Below are 22,564 nucleotides of genomic sequence, written 5' to 3'. Positions count from 1 at the left end.
TCAGACGGTTGAGACGCTGGCCATCTGACCCCAACTTTTAGGTTCGATCCTGGCTCAGTCCGGTGGTAGTTGAAGGTGCTCAAATACGTCAGCATCGTGTCGGTAGATTTACTGGCACTTAAAAAGAACTCCTGCGGGACAAAATTCCAGCACCTCGGCGTCTCCGAAAACCGTCAAAAAGTAGTTAGCGGGAGGTAAAAAAATAACATTATTATTAATATGTTTTTCACGGTACGGCATGCACATGTTCAACGAAAGGTCAAGTTTATACCTCAACCAAAAATATGGACATCTAACATATTTGGAGAACCTCCGTGGCTCAGGCGGCAGCGCGTAGGCCTCTCACCGCTGGGTTCCGTGGTTCAAATCCCGGTCACTCCATGTGAGATTTGTGCTGGACAAAGCGGAGGCGGGACAGGTTTTTCTCCAGGTACTCCGGTTTTCCCTGTCATATTTCATTCCAGCAACACTCTCCAATATCATTTCATTTCATCTGTCATTCATTAAACATTGCCCCGGAAGAGTGCGACAGGCTTTGGCAGCCGGCACAGTTCCTATCCTCGCCGCTGGATGGGGGCTTCATTCATATCATTCCTGACCCGGTCGAATGACTGGAAACAGGCTGTGGATTGTCAATATATTTGAACAATTATTCACTTCAGGAGAAGCACTCTATGAGTACTCTACGAGAACTGATATTCTGGAAAGGCATTAGCTACAGTAAAAATTTGTATCGGGCTGAGTGGCTCAGACGGTTGAGGCGCGAGCGTTCTGACCCCAACTTGGCAGGTTCGATCCTGGTTCATTCCGGCGGTATTTGAAGGTGTTCAAATACGTCCGTCTCGTGTCGGTAAAAGTCCCTGTCCGTGTCGTGGGACGTAAAGCAAATAGCATTATTATTATTATTATTATTATTATTATTATTATTATTATTATTATTATTATTATTATTATTATTATTATTATTATTATTGGTTTTTAGTACCCTGAGTCCGAGGATATGTTCAGCTCGCCTTATGCGGGTCCTTCTATTTGACGCCCATGCGCGATCTACGGGTATGGGTGCAAGATGATGATGATGATGATGATGATGATGATGATGATGATGATGATGATGATGATGATGATGATGATGATGGTGATGATAATGATGATGATGATGATGATGATGATGGTGGTGGTGGTGGTGGTGGTGGTGGTGGTGGTGGTGGTGGTGGTGGTGATGATGTAGGGAAAGGGTGAAACCCAATGGGGACACATAGCCTACTCCTGTCGAATAATACCAGGGGTTTGCTCAAGCATCATCATCGACAATCAACTGCGTCATATGCCCTTACTCCAAATTAACAACGCTGTGGAGAGGTTTAGAACTGAATCCAGGTTTTTAGCACGCAATCTAGTGATTAGAAATTGTGTACCACCAGCTTTCTTATCCTGCCGGCCAACATTCTGGTGGTGAAAATGGTTTCCAACGTCGGAACTCGAAACGGCTCACTGCGGTGTCAGGCCGTCAAGGACTTATCGCCTTAACGGTCATAGCCAGCAGGCGGGACATTATTGGTACAGATAAGAAACTAATCTTCAAGTGAACTATATTTTCACGAAGGACAAAACTTACAATGATACCTTTCAAAATCCACATGGAATTTCTTATAGAAATTGAGGCCAAAAAAGTAGAACTCTTCCATAAATCGATATTTACGGACTCAAGAGATTGAAAATGCACTAAGTTACGACAATAAAAGTTCCACAACTAAATAAGATCTCCTTCGCGTGCGGTTCCGTGCCACGTGGCCTGAAACAGTTTCAAATTCTCAACTGTCGTTATCCGAGAATTATAGTGACGATGAATGTTGTTGCTGTCGATGATGATAATGATGACAGTGGTGGTGGTGGTAGTGGTGGTGGTGTTTCGTTTATGGACCAATTCCATCCCAATCATTATATCCGTGTGCTTGACTGCGTTTAAAATGTCTGCTAAGGTGTTCTATTTTTGTACCTATAGACGTTATATAAGCTACAGTCTAATTTTGATCCAAGTTTCGTGAGACATGTAGTAAGATGAACGCTCTAAATCTGAAGTAATAAGCAGTGAAACCCAAAGCTTTGCGTGGTCTACGAAGCACTGATTTCTATTTCGAAAATCTCATTTGCACCGACCGGAATTGGAATCTCTAAAAACCGAACCCAATGCGCAACAGCCTTGAAGGGCCATAGCCTACCAAGCGACCGCTGCTCAGCCCGAAGGCCTGCAGATTACAAAGTGTCGTGTGGTCAGCACGACGAATCCTCTCGGCCGTTATTCTTGGTTTACTTGACCGGGATTTGAACCTCTACTGACACGAAATAATTGAACTATAATGTTCCTCAGGAAGGAAGGCAACATCTCGAAATTCGTCATTTGTGATCCTGAATTTGTAGGTAAACTAATATAAGGATAGCTATCGGAGGTCCAGGAACAATCTGATCAACTTCGCCTCGCTACTCCTTTCGTATCGTCATATCTCGGACAGGTACAACAAGGTGCTAGAGTAAATCATAATCATAATCAAAAAACTATCGTGGAATTTTGATTATATAACTCATAGCTGAGAATCACAGTTTGATAAAGAAATGTTGCTGTTGCGTACTTTAAAGGGTTAGAGACAAATCCACCTCGATAAGCTCACCAGGCCTAGATGAGAAAATATAAGGCTTACTGGAAGTGCATACCAAGGAGATGATTCAGCTCTCAGCGCACATAAAACAACACGCAAGGCTGTTCGATATCACATTACACAAATTCGGTCGTGTTCAGCTTCCTCCTTCCAATGGCTAATAATCATACAATAACGATTGGTTAAGGCCTCTTCCCAGCAATCCGGACGGTAGCCTTGATGTGTGCGTTTCTAAAGTCATTAGGTTCTCCGGTAAAACGCTTCTACGCACGCGTTCCAATATTAGGAAGAAAAGTGCGCATACTTATCACAAGAGCTGTGGATGGTCCTGAAAGTGGGAAGTTCTACAATATTCTGATTTGGTCTGATGTATGAGAGGGCTCAATGAAGCTTGTAAACATAATTGCATTTAATCTATTATTATTATTATTATTATTATTATTATTATTATTATTATTATTATTAATATTATTATTATTATTCTTTTAGGGGTGATAGCCGAGAGACTTTTCACTGTCTTCTCGCCAAGATGGCCGAGGTTCAAATCCCAGCCAATGCATGAAGGTTTTTTGGCACAAAATGTTACCTCCTTGTGATTAGAATTCCACGTAAAATTGGATATTTCATGGCTACGATCACTTACTGATTATTATTATTATTATTATTATTATTATTATTATTATTATTATTATTATTATTATTATTATTATTGTTGTTATTATTATTAGAGCCTCCGTTGCTCAGGCGGCAGCGCGCCGGCCTCTCACCGCTGGATTCCGTGGTTCAAATCACGGTCACTACATGTGAGATTTGTGCTTGACAAAGCGGAAGCGGGGCAGGTTTTTCTCCGGGTACTCCGGTTTTCCCTGCCATATTTCATTCCAGTAACACTCTCCAATATCATTTCATTTCATCTTTCATTCATTAAACATTGCCCCGGAAGAGTGCGACAGGCTTCAGCAGCCGGCACAATTCTTATCCTCGACGACAGGTGGTCTGACCCGGTCGAATGACTGGAATCAGGCTGTGGATTATTATTATTATTATTATTATTATTATTATTATTATTATTATTATTATTATTATTATTATTATTATTGTGATCACTATTGGATATTTGTAGCGTATGTTCAAATTCCTTGTTGCGAGGAGCTAAGACAGGTTCGAAGGGAGGATTATAGTAAGAAATAATTTATTTTCGAGATTTTCTCCTCTCATCACATGGAATCAAGACCATAATGTCAATGATATCGTAGAACGCGCCATACAACGTCTAGTTTGCACGCACAATTTTAGCTGTTAATCGGAAATCTTGTCCACATGAAAACTATCGCAAACATTCCTTCGGGTGGTGCGATAAGTGTCAGTTTCCGAATAAGAAGGTGCACTATAGGAGAAGAGAGTTTTATTTCACGTTTCAGAATTCACGAATTGATCAAAGAAGATTGCTAACATGTAACATCTGCAGCTATGCTATTGGAGGTTTGAATCCCAATCGATCCTGGAGAGGAATCCTCACCTGCAAAATCTGTTGGCGCAAGGAAGGATATCCGCCAAAATGGACAATGAGCCATATTGGATCCAGCGACCTCAGAAGTTTCCAAGTAGAAGGAATAATTTGCGCGACAGACTGGCAGGCATTCAAACACCTTCAACTAGCTATCGTCAGCTCGCTATAGAAATATGATTCAATATTCATTCTTCGAGAGTGGTTACAAATCTGAGTGTCCTGAATGGTTTACCACACGATAGGAGTTTGGTTTGATTTCGATATAGTGAACGTTTCGTTCAGAGCAGTGACTCACTTATTCATTCATTGCTCATGGTGCAAGTTAAAAGTTTCACCTCTAGACTGAAGAGATTAGAGACAGAAAATTATCACAGTTACACATACTACTAGATATGCAAAGAAAAACACTCCTCTTATTACATAGGGTTTAAGTACAAAGGTGCGCTGAACTAATGAAAAGTATCTCTCTAAGTGCAGAGTAAAAGGAGAAAAAAAAAGGCCATTTTAAATCGCGAAATTAGAAGTGTATAATTATATTGTTTGATGTAACTTTCTTTCAAAATTCTCTTGTTTGAAATAGGATGAACATGTTGTGCAGGTGGCAGGATTCCAAGTATCAAATCTTTGGCCATCGGCTGAATATCCTCGCGTTTCGAGAATGTATAAAATTAAATATTTCTTTGACGGCCAAGTTTAATGTGATTGAGTGTACCTCCACTTATATAAACTCCTGCCTTTAGCTTTTATATCAAAAGGGTGGTAATTTCCTGATTGAAAAGGCCTAGAAAGCTCGAATGAATTTTATCATTCGCAATGGATGAAATTATGGTTTCCTTTTGGGATTTTTTTGTATAAACTGTATAATCCTTATAAGATAAAAACTGGGCAGATTGGTGAGTTACAAAAGTATAATTATATCGTTTGATGTACCTAGGATGGATAGGATTCGCGTGTAGTAATTGAAACCAGAATCACCGGGCGAGTTGGCCGTGCGGTTAGGGTCGCGCAGCTGTGAGTTTGCATCCGGGAGATAATGGCTTCGAACCCCACTGTCGGCAGCCTTGAAGATGGTTTTCCGTGGTTTCCCATTTTCACACCAGGCAAATGCTGGGGCTCTACCTTAATTAAGGCCACGGCTGCTTCCTTCCCACTCCTAGGCCTTTCGTATCCCATCGTCGCCATAAGACCTATCTGTGCCGGTGCGTCGTAAAGCAAATAGCAAAACAAGAATCGGCACTGCAAGGAGTATTTTTATGAAATTAAAACATTTTGACCTTCGATACGGAACTCGTGGCGTGTCGTGAGCTGTTATGTGTTACCGGTGCCGTTTTCTTTTTTTTTACGTCGAGGGATGCAAACTACGGCAAAGACATCATCAATGAATCGACTTCAGGCCTTTGAAATGTACAATTATTGCAGAATATTCAAGCTCTCGTGGGTCACCAATAAGGGGGTAGGCATAGGCTACTCTGTCGTGCCGAGAAATTGTGTGATCTCTCAATACCTGTAAACCGTAGAAAAGCAGTCCATTTCGGAAACATCCTCCGAAATGACAAATAGAGTCTTATATAACCGGCAGTATAAAGCAAACTAGAAGGAAACTGGCCTTGAACCCCCAACAGTAGTTCGATGGCAACCACGATAGGAGAACGCAAAATTGGAAAAATATTTGCACGATGGTCGCCAGTTTTCTGCGCGGAGACATCACCAGAAGAAGAACATGTCACAATGTTGTTATTGGGATGGTAAATTGTTCGGAAACTTCTTGAACTTCTTAATTATAAAGACATTCTTCCAAACAAAAAAATATTACCATAATATCTTGCTGCTATAAAGTTGTAATAAGCTGTTAATTGTATATATTTCAGGACTTAGTTTTGAGTCCTAATTTTACAGATAAAGCGTGCTGTCTTGTAAGAAACATGCAAAAACGTGTATATAGAATAAGTGTCCAAAAAATCGTAGAGAATTTTCTACTTGAGAGACAAAAATCTCCATTATGAGTACATTGTACGAGCTGTAAGAATAACATTGAGCTAAGGAGAATTCGATATAGAGAGAAAAGATATTAAAAATCTGTGTGAGTGTATGGGTATGAGAATTCCTAACATTCTTGGCACTTTATTGCGCCTGGAACTGCCCGGAGCAAGTAATAAACTGTGTGCGAGCCCAAGCCTGCCTCGCTCTAGCTCGCTACACACTGCGCTTTGCATAGCCCTCACCGCTTCCTTCTCTACTTATTTGTTATTTAATTGAATAGGGGACAATATCGTACTATAGAGTTACAATTACCTTTATAAAAACAAACAATCAAATGGCAATTCCGCAGTCAAAATATTAAGAGTAACAGACAACAAACATCTCGATCGCATTTTAAATTTTGTTAATTGCTTTTTGACGTTTATTTTTTTCAAGTTGTTTTAAGTCGCATCGACATAGATAGGTCTTATGGCGATGATAGCAAAAGAAAGGTTTAGGACTGCGGAGGAAGAGGCCGTGGCCTTAATAAAGTACAGCCCCAGCATTTGCCTGGTGTGAACATGGGAAACCACGAAAAACCACTATCTCTCGAATATTGGATATTGGCCGCACTTAGGCGACTGCAGCTATCGAGCTCGGTGACGTTTATTTGCCTAGATCCGAGTTCCTCAAACTTTTTCCATCTGCGGAACATATCTCCGCAAAGAAATAAAGGTTGATCATTAATATCGTTCATTTGCCAGGCTGAGTAGATCGGTCGATAGTGCGCAGACTTTCTGAACTTAAGTTGGCGGGTTCGACCCGGTGGTACTTGAAGTTGCTCAAATAATGTAGCCTCGTGTCTAAAGATTTACCGGCTCCTCAGCCCCTCCTAAAATCGTAAAAGTACTTTCTGAGACATAACATTATTATTATTATTATTATTATTATTATTATTATTATTATTATTATTATTATTATTATTATTATTATTATTAAGCCTCCGCGACTCAGGCGGAAGCACGCCGGCCTCTCACCGCTGGGTTCCGCGGTTCAAAACCCGGTCACTCTATGTGAGATTTGTGCTGGACAAAGCGGACGAGGGATAGGTTTTTCTTCGGGTACTCCAGTTTTCCCTGTCATCTTTCACTCCAGCAACACTCTCCACTATCATTTTATTTCATCTGTCAGTCATTAATCATTGCCCCAGAGGAGTGCGACAGGCCTCGGCAGCCGGCACAATTCACATCCTCGCCGCAAGATGGGTACTTCATTCATCCCATCCCTGATCCGGTCATTGACTGGAAAACGGGTTATATGTTTTCATTATTATTATTATTATTATTATTATTATTATTATTATTATTATTATTATTATTATTATTACTGACCTTTTTCCAATTTATTGGGGTCGGCACTTGGTGTGGATCTGGCAATCTTGTACGACCAGATGCCCTTCCAAAATCCCCACCCGGTCAGGAATCAAACTATTCAGCAAATGACCCAAAATCATGAAACTAACAACAGCCTGTATTAAAATAGGTCTATATCTATCCCCGTGGTGTAAGGATAGCGTGTCTGCCTCTTACTAGTATTCAATTTCAACCTCGTCCAAAGAACTAAAGGCTGAAACATTTAGCCTCGTGGGGGCGACTGAGGAGCCGTCTCATATGAGGGCCAGAGGACACGATAACGAAAGCAGAGCGATACATCGGAGGATAACGTTACGTTTAAGTGACCACACGTCCCGCTTTGCCTCTCACGTCCCGCCCCTTCAGTCTTTACCTCGGTTTTCAGCCCATCTGGCTCGCTCGCATTTTATAAGGTTCGAGAGCAAAATGTCAGGTTTTTCGGAGTAGCTTTATTTCTGAACGATTTATGTGCGAAATGCGATGAAATTATGCGATATTCTTTTCTGTCTGTTTGTTCTTGCCTTACAAGGAATTGTGAATCTAGACGTATAAATACAGAGACTATTTTGAATATTGCAATTAGTTTTTACCATGCTTGTGTGAGTAACCGTAAGCAATCATCTTATCATTTCAAGGACCTAGGAAATCTGTCTCGGTCGGCCTTAAAATGAATCCCATTTTGATACATGCAATGTCTGGAACTTCTAGAAAAAAATACGTCACAGAAAAGAAAACCAAAAAAAAATGGAATGATCCCAAAACTCCCATTGGTAGAAAACACACTACTTACTCAACTGTTTGTTTCGTATTCTATGAACGAATACGCTCTGCAGAACGAGTAGAACTTTGTTAAGTAAATTTTGAAATGAAAATATGTCTTAAGTGAGAACTGAAACGCTAAAGGTAAATTAATACCTGTACTAAAATACAATGCTGGTCAAATCTGTGATTATTTTAATGAACAGAATAGGGGGGCTCCAGAGAAAGACTTTGCAGGGAAATACAATGATAATTATGTCGAACGAAGTGAACTAAAAATATTTCTGCATGATGTAATATGTGTTCTATACTATGTAATCACACTGTCGGCAGCCCTGAAAATGGTTTTCCGTGGTTTCCCATTTTCACACCAGGCAAATGCTGGGGCTGTACCTTAATTAAGGCCACGGCTGCTTCCTTCCCATTCTTAGGCCTTTCCTATCCCATCGTCGGCGTAAGACCTATCTGTGTCGGTGCGACGTAAAGCAAAATAGCAACAAATACTATGTAATATTTTTATAATATGAATAATACAGGCTTAACAAAATAACTTTGTTATTATTTCGTACGTTATAGCGTAAAGTATATATTAAAATATTTAGTTGCTTATTTAGTTTCACAATCCCAAAATATTTCGTGTCTCGCTTCGAGCTCTCAAAATTCTGGTCGCTTTATCTGCCACTCTAATATTCGACAGTCATTTTAGCAGCTCAGTGTTCATATGATGTAAAATGCTGCTACACACTCTATCGTTGACTTGGCGGTTTAGTAGACAGTTTCTGTACTCACAAGTTCACGAGGCCGATAATGAAAAGTGCCCCAAACCACTGATATATATAATAGTCTAAATTAGTGGTATTCATTTCTTTTTGCTAGTTGCTTTACGTCACACCGACAAAGATAGGTCTTATAGCGACGATGGGATAGGAAAGGGCTAGAAGTTGGAAGGAAGCGACCGTGGCCTTAATTAAGGAACATTTTCCTGGTGTGAAAATAGGAAACCATGGAAACCATCTTCCGGGCTGCCGACAGTGGGATTCGAACCCACTATCTCCCGGATGCAAGCTCACAGCCGCGTGCCCCTGACCGCACGGCCAACTCGCCCAGTAGTGGTATTCAAAGGGCGCTACGCGTACCATTAGGAGGTTCGCGGGTTCGTCTCAAGTGGTATGCAAATTTATTGTAGCTCCTACTTGTTTTTGGTGAGCAGGCCAGGAAAGAGATGAGCGATCTCATTTTCAATAAACTCTTATTTTGATTTAGTGCTTCTGTCTACCACTGCAAAGAGTCCCCTTTCTGAACTATTCATTCTAAAATATGTGTTAGTCTGTCGTTCTCTTAGGTTCTTCACAAACTTGTGTTAGGATGTGGAGGCTCACATTCGTATTTTCACTCGTATGAATATTAAGCTGGCGGAACTTTATTCTTCCTGATTCATTTTGAGATAGAATTTAGATTAGACGTGATTCACCGAATTGCACCACCATGGTGAATGTAGGTTCGTAGAAAGCCAAGCTGAAATAGCTGTCAAGGTGTGGGTCAGGACTAGCAGACTGACTTTCTTATGTAAATGGTGAGGTCGCTCGCACGCCATTCTACTACGGATGTCAAAACGTATAGGTCACACGTGACACAGATCTTACGATTCGAGCTACAGGATTTTGTAGAAATATGGTACCGTGAAGGATTAGAGAAGAGCTGCGAAGGAGAAGATGCACGGGTGGTTATCCTAAAAGCGACATTTGCGCACTTTCCTCACACTCACTGCAGTACAGTCCTAAGGCCCGGTTTCACAGTCTGAGTTTAAGCCGAAGCTTTAGTAAGCCAAGCACGCCGCTTAAGCAAGGCTTACTCTTTGGCTTAAACACTGCGAGTTTCACAGTAGGGGGACTTTGTGCAGCTTTACTAAGCTGAACATCTCCGAAGTTGGTAATGCTTGCGCATGCGCAATGATTCAATTCTCATCTTTGTTTACATCCGTAGCCTATGATTGATTGACTTGTAGGTTATACATCGTTTATCAGCCAAGATAATTTAGAAAAGTGAACGGAAAATGTGATTCCAATAATAGTAACAAAAATAAAGTTTATGAAAGGTCACTCGCCCGTCCTGTTGACACGTATTACCACTACAGTCTAAAATGGCCATAACTTCCGAACCATTCATGCAAATAATGTCCTGACAAGGTTATTGTAATCCTTATACAATACTGGAGGAGGTCAAACAATTTACTTCGATGAGGAATTCGAGGATAATATCGAAATATTTATTTAATGTTAAGGAGTTATATTTTTTTTACCGCTGAGTATAGCATAAAATCGCTTCTAGAGGGCAAACGGTTGGAAATAGGTATATACCATCGCGGACTTCTATGCTCTACAATTCGTACACTTACACTTGGGGGTCTATCGTTGATGGTTCACGCAGCGTAAGCCAAGAAAGCAAGTGACCGACCGACATTTTTGTCTCTTTTACTGTATATCGGAACACGGAAACTGTATTATTTCACGAGCTTCGAAATATATTCAGAAATATAAGTTATTTAATGTTAATGTTATTGGTTTTACGTCCCACTAACTATGAATTTGAGCACCTTCACCACAGGACTGAGACAGGATCGAACCTGCCAAGTTGGGCTATAAGAAGGCAGGCGCTCTACCATCTGAACTGAATCCTTAGCTTAAACCTCAGTTTCATACAGCTTAAGCCAGTCACAGATAAGCTCGGCTTACCACTTGCACTCCCCACTGTGAAACTCGTCCAGAGTTTAAGCTCCCGCTTAAGCCCGATCCAAGGCTTAAGCGTATACTGTGAAACCGGGCCTAAGTGAGTCACAGGGCAGTTTTCCCTAACTTAGTACCCAAATACTCATTTACATACCAACAAGGACAGCACATGAATATGGGTTTTGAAACATACTTCGCACTTGGGGGAGGGGGTGAAGGGTTAACTGAGTCTCATTGTCACTGCTCTTCACCAAGAGGATCGCTGTTCGAATCTCGGTCAATGAAAGGAAAGACCACGAACCTGCAGTTCGGATTTCATTTAAAACTATGCTATGCTCACGATATCAACAGTTACTTAAAACTGCAAGCTTGTTTATGCCGGCCCCGCGATATAGGCATACAACGCCTGCCTCTTACCCGGAAACCCCGGGTTCGATTCATGGCCAAGTCAGGGGTATTCACCTAGATCTGAGGGCTGGTTCGAGGTTCACTCAGCCTACGTGATTAACAAAATGACGGTGAGATGGCGGCCCCGCTATAGAAAGTCAAGAATAACGGCCGAGAGGATTCGTCGTGCCGACCACACGGCGCCTCAAAATCTTCAGGCCTTCGGGCTGAGCAGCAGCTCCTTCGGGGCTCTTGGGCCATAGGGGGATGTTGAGGGGTGTAAGCTTGTTTGCTAGTTAATACTTCACACGAAGAAGCACAGGGCTAATGGTCATAACGCACCTGATATGAAATTTAACTATTTCAAAGAAGTTGATATTTCATTATTGCATCACCAGGAATTTCTGTAAGATAAAAATGTATATATCCTGATATGCTATTCTTCTTCAATTGTGGCAAGCCGTAATTATGGGAAGTCGCTGATTCGTTTAATATATAGTATGTATAGTCCACTTCATCAGAGTACCGATTAGAACTATTAGCTGCCATCCTCGGAGGCCTGAGTTCGATTCCCGTTACAAGCTAAATTTACGATTAGTAGAGGAGTTGATGTGCGGCTGAAAAAGTACATGCAACTCACCTCCATTGAGGGTATTACTTAAACGTCTGCGGCCACCTCTAAGAACCGAGGAGACGAATTTACTTAGGGGGGCCTACTAGCAAATGTCAACGGACGACAGCTTAAAAACATTCTGCCCCTTGATAAGCAAGTCTGTCTAAAGTTCAAATTATTATCCCGCGACCCATCTTCACAATTTATTACTTTACCTATGCTTCTCAGGCTTGCCCACAACACAATTCGGAGATCTCAAGTTCGTGTCCCCTCGCTGACTATGGCTATCGATGCTTTTCCCCGATGTTTTTCTACGTTCTGATATTCCAGCAGCATGTATTGCAGCCCATACAATTAATGTTCTGGAAATGGGTCATTCGAGATGTACTCTGAGCCAAAATCCATTCTGGTCAGTCTATTATATGTTCTGATATGTGCTAGAACAAAACTTCTACTTTCACTGACAGGTATCAGTCTTACCCTTGGCTTGACAATATGAAAACAATAGACATAAGCGATGCTAGTAATGCCATTGTTTACGCAGCTAGTCTTGTTATGAACTGTGTCAAAGTGTCACTCATGGCGTTGTTAGATGTGCACATTTCAGTGAGCTTGGCATATTAATAGCTTCTTCTGCCTCAATGAAGAAAACAACAGGAATCCACCTCACAATTCTTTTCCCTAGTACGCCTTTTCAGTGACACAGGCTGTTTAACAGGTGATGGTGGAGTTGTTGGTGATCAAACAAGCCTTCGGGCTGAGGACACAACAAACAAGATGTACTTTAAAGTGCTATTAAACGTGCCGACACATGTCTCGAATTTCAGCGTCCTCAATTCACCATAATCAAGTATTTAGTGCAAAGAATGGCCTACTGTCACGAAATTATTCCATATTTCACGATCATTGGTAACTCTCGTCATTGCTACATAGGTAGCTGCTCGCACCGATATCTTGTAGGACCTGTTTGAGCAATTATATATTCGATCTTCCGGGAGGCTACTTGCCGTCGATATAACCGTCAGCAACACTTGTCATTATGTGTGAACGGCGTAAAGGGTGACGACTTCTGCATATTAATTTCAGCAGAGATCTGTGATGTTGTATTCGATGTCCGGGTCACCTGAGTCATTCTCCGGAAACATATGTCAAAAGCCTCCAGATATTTCATATCAGTCTTTTTCATTATCCAGGCTTCTGAGGCATAAAGCAATACTGTCCATACAAATGCGCGCAGAATTATTCTCAAACGGAGAACGTATTGGTTCTTAGTAATTGGTTCTTCTGCATACAATCTTTAGCCTGTTCAATTCTGCTGTTGGTTCCAGTGATGCATCTTCCACCTTCAGGTATTTTCCGGCCAAGGTAAGAGAAGGGCTTTGCTGTCTGCGACATGACCATGCACTTTGTCACTGGGCTGTTTATTTCCTTCATATAATATTTCTTTACTCTATTTGGAATTCTGATAACCATGGACAACAGGGAAGATGGACTCCTTGCTAATACAGCTTGGCAAACTTGACTATCCTGATTAATTTTCCATTTGCCTTTACACCTGTTTCTACCTTCCAATGCTCCTGCTGGATCTCCGAAAGCATTGGAGAGGGTTGGTCAGAGAGAGACCACACCTGCAATACCCTTTTACTGATAGAAACTGAATTTGGAAGTCCTGTTTGGAGGAATATTACAGCTTCTTTGCCATTATACACGTCCCGGATGAGTGTAATGTGTTGCTGTTGTACACCATCCTTTGTAGTAGAGGAAGAAGTTTATGCTAAGATCCTCTGCCAGACGTTCACCAAAATTGAGAATTGGATCCCGGAAACTTCAACACCTTATCAACTAAGCTACACATCTGAACAAAGGACAATATTGAAGATAGTTCATGAGTTACAGTTGCAACTATTTTATGTCCGTTTCCTTGGATGAATGATCAGCTTAGATACCTTCGGTACAGAAGGTCCTCTGTTCGATACTAAGACGGTAGGGGACTAGCCGTGGCCGGTTAATTCCTTTGATTAGGAGACTGGTTTTTTATGTTTGTTACACTTCCTGATATACACACAACACACCATACTATTAATCAGCGCAGAAACATGCATCCACATAGTATTGGCGTTAGGAAGAGCCCCCGGCAGTAAAAAAAGGACAAATATAAAATAAAATAAAATAAAATAAAATAAAATAAAATAAAATAAAATAAAATAAAATAAAATAAAATAAAATAAAATAAAATAAAATATGTAGTTCGCACCCGCGACCTAGCCGGAGTGTGAGGAAAAATTGAAATTTGAAAGTTGCCACTATTCTATTTGATCTTCCTTGTTTATCCTAATAATATTACAGCCATTTCAGCTACTAATGCTAAGAAAATATCTTATATAAGATCAAATTTCGAATGTAAAGCACTAGCTAGCACCCTAACATAAACACCTGATTGGTGCCGTTCAGTCAATAGGTTGATATATATTAAGTACGGGCCAAAAACAGAGGACAGGAATACCAGGGACAATATAACTTCCCAGCAGGTGATCATTAATGATTTCAAGGCTCAGCGTTATTATATGAGCAGTAATAACTCAACCAGTATTGATGAATACATCAAAACGAGAAGATATCTTATTATAACTCTGCGATCAAGTCATTCAGCATTCCACAGCAGAATGTTTTAATTATAAGCCCTCCAAAACAAAGCCGATTATAAAGGCAAATCTGAGGAGGCAGTTAAAATGGCAACGATGTAAAAAAAAAGGCTGATTTCTCTTCAGAAGGCACTTGGACATAATATATATTTAGACGTATATTACAAGGTAGCAGGCAGCATAATTCTAAAAGTAATCGTCATTTTCATTCATGAACATACATACATACATACATACATACATACATACATACATACATACATACATGCATACATGCACACATACATACCAGGTACATACTCGTACATTTTCGAATGTAAATAAGGCTATAAAATATAAATATGATACGTTCTATTTTTGTCAGAACTTGAGTATCCAATCCTACCATAAACGTAAATTGTAATATCTACATATTCCTGGAGTGAATTATGGGACAATAGAGAGGAATTCTAACATATGGCGCATGCTGTGTCTGTGGTCCATACGTTTCCAGTATCATCCTAAAAGACAGAAACATCCTTCTTTTAAACCAGTAAAGGAAAATGTAAAAAGTGTTTACCGGCAAATCGAGACAAGTGCAATGTAGTATTCTTTCTTCTGACCGGGCGAGTTGGCCGTGCGGTTAGGGGCGCGCAGCTGGGAGCTCGCATCCGGGAGATAATGGGTTCGAACCCCACTGTCGGCAGCCCTGAAGATGGTTTTCCGCAGTTTCCCATTTTCACACCAGGAAAATGCTGGGGTTGTACCTTAATTAAGGCCACGGCCTCTTCCTTCCCATTCCTAGGCCTTTCCTGTCCCATTTTCGCCATAAGACCTATCTGTGTCGATGCAACGTATAGCAAATAGCTTTCTTCTGAAGCTTTTAATTCCTGGGAAGATGTACTTAAATTCGAATAATTCTCGGTGCGATATGTAGTATATTTTTCATCAACTAATATAACTTACGTCATCTATTACTGAATACCTGTTGGGTTAATGTTATGTTAAAAGGTAGAGAAGAAGAAGAAGAAGAAGAAGAAGAAGAAGTGACAAGTGTAATGTCGACTCAGTCCGATAATAGGTCTATTAGAAGGTGTGCAAATACCCCACCCTCGTATTGGCAGTTTTAAAAGTGTGTAAATGAACTCCCACGGGACAAATTCACGGCAACCAGTGCCTCCACAAACTGCTTAAAGCCAGGTTGAGTGACTCAGACAGTAGGCACAGGCTTTCCGAGCCCAGGTTGGTGGATTCTATGCCGGCTCAGTCTGGTAGTATGTGAAGGGGCTCTAATACATCAGTCACCCTCGAGTCCATAGATTTACCAGCACGTAAAGATCTCTAGCGGGACAACGTTCTTGCCAACCCGCTGTCGGAAAAACAGTCACGGTAATATTATAATTATTATTAAAAATGTAAACATAGCTAGTGGGACCCGGCTGTATATGATCAAGAACAAAAAAGTAACATACAATTTCAGAAAGAGTTACAAGTGAATATGTCTGTCCCATGGAAGTAACTCCGGCGGCATGAGATCTATCTACAATTCTAAGGTAAACAAGAATCACATCAAGAAATATATTTGTTTTATTTAGGGGAAATGGCATTCGGCTAAGCTGAAGTATGTTGAACGCGGCGCAACGGTGTGTTGAGGTAAAACAGAAGCTTTGCCGCTGAGACTGCCTGCTATCCTTTTACGTACCTTCGATCTTAGTTACGCTTCACAACGCTTACCAGACCTAACTAACCGAGTGATTTCATCAGCATGGGGCACCAGAGCGAACACAAAACCTCGAATCATTTTCCTTCTTCCCAGCCTTTTTGCTTTATCCACCGCAAAAACAACACACAGCAGCACTTTTGACATGGACGTGGTATTCAATATTAACGAAAAAAGCAGCCAGCTTCACAGCTCATCCCACAAGTTCAACAAAGGAAATGGGGCAAGGACATTCTTCTCTTAACTGACGTGATAAATTAAAATAAAGAGGGATTTCCTGAAAAATGATTAGGCGTTATAATGGAATACAATTCAGTAGAAACTAAGACAATTTTCCAGTTCTGGATAACAAGAGTTATATAGAACTTTCCCGTAACTATGCGTACACGTTTATTATGGAATATATTCTGTAGTTTGTTAACACTATAGTGATTTGATTATTCTTTCTTCTTTTTCTTCTTTACCTGTTTACCCTCCGGGGTCGGATTTTCCCTCGGACTCAGCGAGGGATCCCACCTCTACCGCCTAAAGGGCAGTGTCCTGGAGCTTCAGACTCTGGGTCGGGGGATACAACTGGGGAGGGTGACCAGAACCCCGCCCAGGCAGCCTCACCTGCTATGCTGAACAGGGTCCTTGCGGGGGGATGGGAAGATTGGGAGGGATGGACAAGGAAGAGGGAAGGAAGCGGCCGTGGCCTTAAGCTAGGTACCATCCCGGCATTTGCCTGCAGGAGGAGTGGGTAACCACGGAAACCCACTTCCAGGATGACTGAGATGGGAATCGAAACAACTTCTACTCAGTTGACCTCCCGAGGCTGAGTGGACCCGGTTTCAGCCCTCGTACCAGTTTTCAAATTTCGTGGCAGAGACGAGAATCGAACCCGAGCCTCCGGGGGTGGCAGCTTATCACACTAACCACTAAATCACAGAGGCGGACTTGATTACTTTTTAAATGATTAATTTCTGATGCATATACGTTAAAGCCTTCGGTTCAGAGGGCCCCGGGTTCGATTCCGAGCCGGGTCGGCGATTTTAATTGCGTCTGATTAATTCTTCTGGCTCGGGGACTGGGTGTTTGTGTTTGTCCCAACACTTTCCTCTTCATATTCAGATAACATACAGTACTACACTACCACTCACCACAGGAACACGCAATAGCGACTATATCCCTCCATGTGTGGTTGGCGTCAGGAAGGCCATCCGGCCGTAAAACAGTACCAAAACCACATGTGCTACGCAGTTCGTACCCGCGAACCAGCAACTGTGGGAAAAGCGGTAGTAGTAGTAGTAGTAGTAGTAGTAGTAGTAGTAGTAGTAGTAGAAGAAGACGAAGAAGAAGATTTCTGAAGCATGAAATGTAATTTCATATTTCTTCAATCTTCTGTTAGTAGTGTAGAGTACCAGTACAGTAAGAATATACAGAATGTAACAAGAAGGTAGACCAAACTTTCACGACACATTCCTCACATAATATATGTTATATGGACACGAGTCCAGAAACGCTTTATTTCCACGTTAGGAGTCATTTTCTAGTACTCTGCGTAGTGAACTTATCATGGGAAACACACAGGAACAGAACTACGAGCATACATATGAAACTCTTTCATATATGAATTGTATCAACCCGCATCAGCGTATCCGGGATTCAATAGGACGGCTTATAGTCTCAGTCAAGCAGCCTGGTTAAAGAAACATTGAACGACCTCGATACCTGCAGCCAGTATCCAGTATTCGGGAGATAGTGGGGTCGAAGCCCATTGTCGGCAGCCCTGAAGATGGTTTTCCGTGCTTTCCCATTTTCACACCAGGCAAATGCTGGCGCTGTACCTTAAGCAAGGCCACGGCCACTTCCTTCCCACACCTAGGCCTTTCCTGTCCCATCGTCGCCATAAGACCTATCTGTGTCGGTGCGACGCAAAGCAATGTTGTAAAATAATTAAAGAAATATTCTAATCCATCCAGCATCATCACATCCGAGATTCAATGCTACGGTGGGCTTCTTCTCCTTCATCGTTTTGCCTCATGACTGAGGCGTCGTGACTATCATAATATTCAGCCCTCTAGCCGATGAACCATACTCCGCCATTCTTCCCTATCTAACGCTTTCAATGTGGTTACTCTGAGAGAACACTGTAGGGGGCCGTTCACCATGTCAATCCATCGCGTTGGTACTCGTCCTCGTTGTCTGGTTCCCTGGACTTTGCCCTCAACAATCAGCTTTTGAAGACTACCATCTGTCCAATGTAGCGTACAATCCGCCGAGATACCTTACACGATAGACGAACTTTTATCTGAAGTTGGTTCAGGATTGATGTGTTCGTGCGATGAGCTGTCCAAGGAATCCTTAACATATTCCTCCAGCACCACATTTCAAAGCTTTCTATCCGTTCACGATCACGTTTGAGGATGGTCCAAGTTTCTGCGCCATACAAGAAGACTGAGAAGACTAGAGATTCAACGAGCTTCTTTTTTGTATTGATGGTGATATTATCTTTCCAGATCTTCCACGGACGGATCATTACTACCTTTGTTATTTCAATTCTTCGCTTTATTTCATCTTTGGAACCACCAGAATTGGATAGTAAGGAGCCTAGATATACAGTGGTGGTCAAAATAATAGAGCCACCTGGCAATGGTTTGGAATTAAGTGCAAATTTATTACTAGACATGTCTGTACTATGATGGAAACAAAATTTTACATTGTACAGGAACCATTACAACAGAGTCACATTGTACCACAGTCAGTTATATAGATAACACAACTCAAACTAATCAAAAATATTCAAAAGAATACCAGACCACAGGGTCAAAAAAATAGAGCCAATTGACACAAATATTTTGTACTTGATCTCAGTCTTATGAAATTTACAGGAAGAGTCGTTTCTGCATAGAAGTGCATTAGTACTTCGTGGAGTAACCCTTATTTTTGAGGATTTCCCTGCACCTCTTACCCATAGAGTCGACTAAACACCTGCATTCGTCGCTGCTGATCGCATACCAGGCTCTCTGGATTTCTTCCCAAAGTTTATCTAAAGATGTAGCTTTTGAGCGGTCAATTCTCTTGTCTACGATCTCCCATAAGTTCTCGATGGATGATGCGTCAGGGGATTGAGATGGCTACTCTAATACTTCGATATGGTGATCTTGAAAAAACTGCCTTATGATCCTTGCAGTATGCTTTGGATCGTTATCGTGCTGAAATTTCCATTTCAGCGGCATTTCCTCTTCAGCATAAGGCAGCATCACATTTGCCAAGATGTCTTTGTACATTTCTGCGTTCATTATGCCGTTGATACGGTGTAATGCCGTACCATGAAAAACATCCCCATACCGTAACGCTTCCGCCACCGTATTTCACAGTTTTTAAAGTGTACTTGGGATTAAATTCCTGGTTTGGTGGGCGGCGCACATAGACTTTTCCGTCTGAGGCAAACCTATTATACTTGGATTCATCGGACCAAAGGATGTTTCTCCACCAAGTATTAGGTTTTTGTTCATTTCTCCGGGCGAAGTCAACCTTTTCCGAACATTAGCTTTTGAAACATGTGGCTTCTGTCTCGCAATGCGCCCATTCAATTTTGCGGATCTCAGTCGTCTTTGAATCGTTGAGGTTGATGGTTGAACATCATTTTTGTCGCTAAACAAAATGGCTTTCAGTCATGGTGTTGACAAAAATGGGTCTTTCTTTACTTCCCTAGTGATGAGTCTGTCTACGCGAGGAGTAGTTACACGAGGTCGCCCCCTGTTCTCCACCTGCGGCTTCGTTTGTTTTGCCAGTCTAATGGCGTTCTGAACTCGTTTTCGCGAAACGTGTAAATCTTTGGCTATTTGATTCATGGACATCCCACTTTTGAACATCCGGAACATTACTATACGCTCATCATCACTCGTATGCTTTGCTCTGCCCATCTAGAAGAATGTAAACAAAACCAAACGTCAATTTACATACAAAATAATATTGAGTGGAGGTTTTGTTGACAAATAATATCGCTAGCCCCCAAAACAACTGCACAAAAATCGATTTGAACGGGACTTCTGTAAAACGGCTCTATTATTTTGACCCATAAGATGCTTACCTTTATGCCTCTTTTCGCACGTCTAGCTCAAACGCTTCCTTCCGCACGACTACAGATAGCAGCGACGTCTTCCCTGATGTTATCTAAAAGGGACTGACAACAGGGCACTCGTGGAGATTTTGCGAACTAATAGATATCCTAGTTCTTAATCCCGTCAATAGAGGTGGCTCTATTTTTTTGACCGCCACTGTACATACTGATGTATAACTTCACACCCTCCAATCTGTTTGATATGTGGACTGTTGTTGTTCTTACGATCAACAATCATGACTTTGGTTTTCTGTCGATTTAGGCGTAATCCAATTTCTAGGTTTGCTTCCTCTACTCTCTTGATCAGCTTTGTTAACTCCTCTTCAGATGATGCTATCAAGGTGGTGTCATCAGCAAATCTCAAGTTGTTGATCTTGCATCCCCCAATGGAAAACCCTTTGTCCCAGCCATCTAATGTAGTTCTCATTGCATATTCACCATAGAGATTGAAAAGTAACGGTGACTGGCGAACTCCAGCCCTTGTACGAAACTGCTGAGACTGTTTGTTTTGAATCTTCACAGTGGCTGCATTTTCCTTATACATGGACTTGAGGAGATCAATCAAACGGAGTGGCAAACCCATGTCATCCAAAATTTCCCACAGATGGTTCCATTTGACAGTATCAAAGGCCTTTTGGTAGTCAATAAAGCACAGGTATACCGGACCATTGAATTCTCTAGCCTTTTCTATGATTTGCCTTAGGCTTAAGATCTGTTTTCCAGTGCCTTTTCCTTTCATGAATCCAGTCTGGACTTCAGGAATTTGATACTCTAGGAATGCCCGGAGTCTCTTGAACAGGATATGAAGCATAACTTTACTGGCATGTGAAATCAAAGCATTTAAGCGATAATTTCCACATTATTTCCTCGATCCTTTCTTGTGGATATGCTGGTAAGTTCTGTTCCTATGTATTTTTTTATGATTGATGTAATACGTAGAGTTGTATAAACTGTGCTCTAACGTGGAAATAAAACGTTTCCAGACCCATGTCCATATATTTTCTTCTTCTACCTGTGAGGAAGGTGACCTGAAAGTTTGACCTGAATTATTATTACGCCCTGCCCTTTATAATACAGATCTAAAATGGCACGGCATGACCCGTGACAGCCGGAGAGGAGGTTTTCTTCAGGTCTTGTCGTACGATTTCTCCGAACGACATGTCCGGCTCCATGGCTAAATGGTTAGCGTGCTGACCTTTGGTCACAGGGATTCCGGGTTCGATTCCCGGCAGTGTCGGGAATTTTAACCATCATTGGTTGATTGCGTTGGCACGGGGGGCTGGGTGTATGTGTCGTCTCCATCACCACTGCATCCTGATCACGACGCGCAGGTCGCCTACAGGTGTCAAATCAAAAGATCTGCACCTAGCGAGCCGAACATGTCCTCGGACACTCCCGGCACTAAAACCCATACGCTATTTCATTTCTGAACGACATAATAGCTGAAAAAAATCGTAAATGCTAGCGTCTAATATGTAGCGGCACAATGGAACGTTAAAATTTTACGCGCAAACAGCCCAGATGTCGTCAAATTATATATATATATATATATATATATATATATATATATATTTTTTTTTTGCTATTTGCTTTACGTCGCACCGACACAGATAGGTCTTCTGGTGACGATGGGATAGGAAAGGCCTAGGAAGTGGAAGGAAGCGGCTGTGGCCTTAATTAAGGTACAGCCCCGGCATTTGCCTGGTGTGAAAATGGGAAACCACGGAAAACCATTTTCAGGGCTGCCGATAGTGGGATTCGAACCTACTATCTCCCGGATGCAAGCTCACAGCCGCGCGCCTCTACGCGCACGGCCAACTCGCCCGGTCACTGAATATCATGTGCCCGTTACTAACATTACGTCAATGGCAGTTCTGTGTGATATGGTCGTATAATGTGTGATTTGAATTGTATCTGTTGATTAAGAATCTCACTGCCTTAAGAAATTGTGTTTGCATATATTTTATGGTGGAATGTTAGTGTCCTTTATGGGTGATGTGGAGAATGTCCTTACTTGTGTTGATTTGGGCGTATTCGCGCCCTATGTGCAGTAAGTGGTTAACAAATGCTGATTATCATTTTATAGTTAGGTGCT

The 22,564-nt window shown here is 41.6% G+C and overlaps 1 protein-coding gene across 1 annotated transcript in view; it reads right to left on the bottom strand.

Annotated features, from left to right (window-relative positions):
• zfh2 (Zn finger homeodomain 2) overlaps window positions 1-22,564 on the bottom strand; it is a 381,104-nt gene that overhangs the window by 177,188 nt on the left and 181,352 nt on the right. The window contains exon 7 of the mRNA XM_068225879.1: window positions 19,907-19,915. Coding sequence (XP_068081980.1) covers window positions 19,907-19,915 — 9 coding nt within the window. The remainder of the gene's footprint in view (window positions 1-19,906; window positions 19,916-22,564) is intronic.

Source organism: Anabrus simplex, chromosome 1 (genome assembly GCF_040414725.1).
Source record: "Anabrus simplex isolate iqAnaSimp1 chromosome 1, ASM4041472v1, whole genome shotgun sequence".
In the NCBI taxonomy this organism is placed as follows: domain Eukaryota; kingdom Metazoa; phylum Arthropoda; class Insecta; order Orthoptera; family Tettigoniidae; genus Anabrus; species Anabrus simplex.
This window is presented reverse-complemented; position numbering and strand designations above follow the sequence as displayed.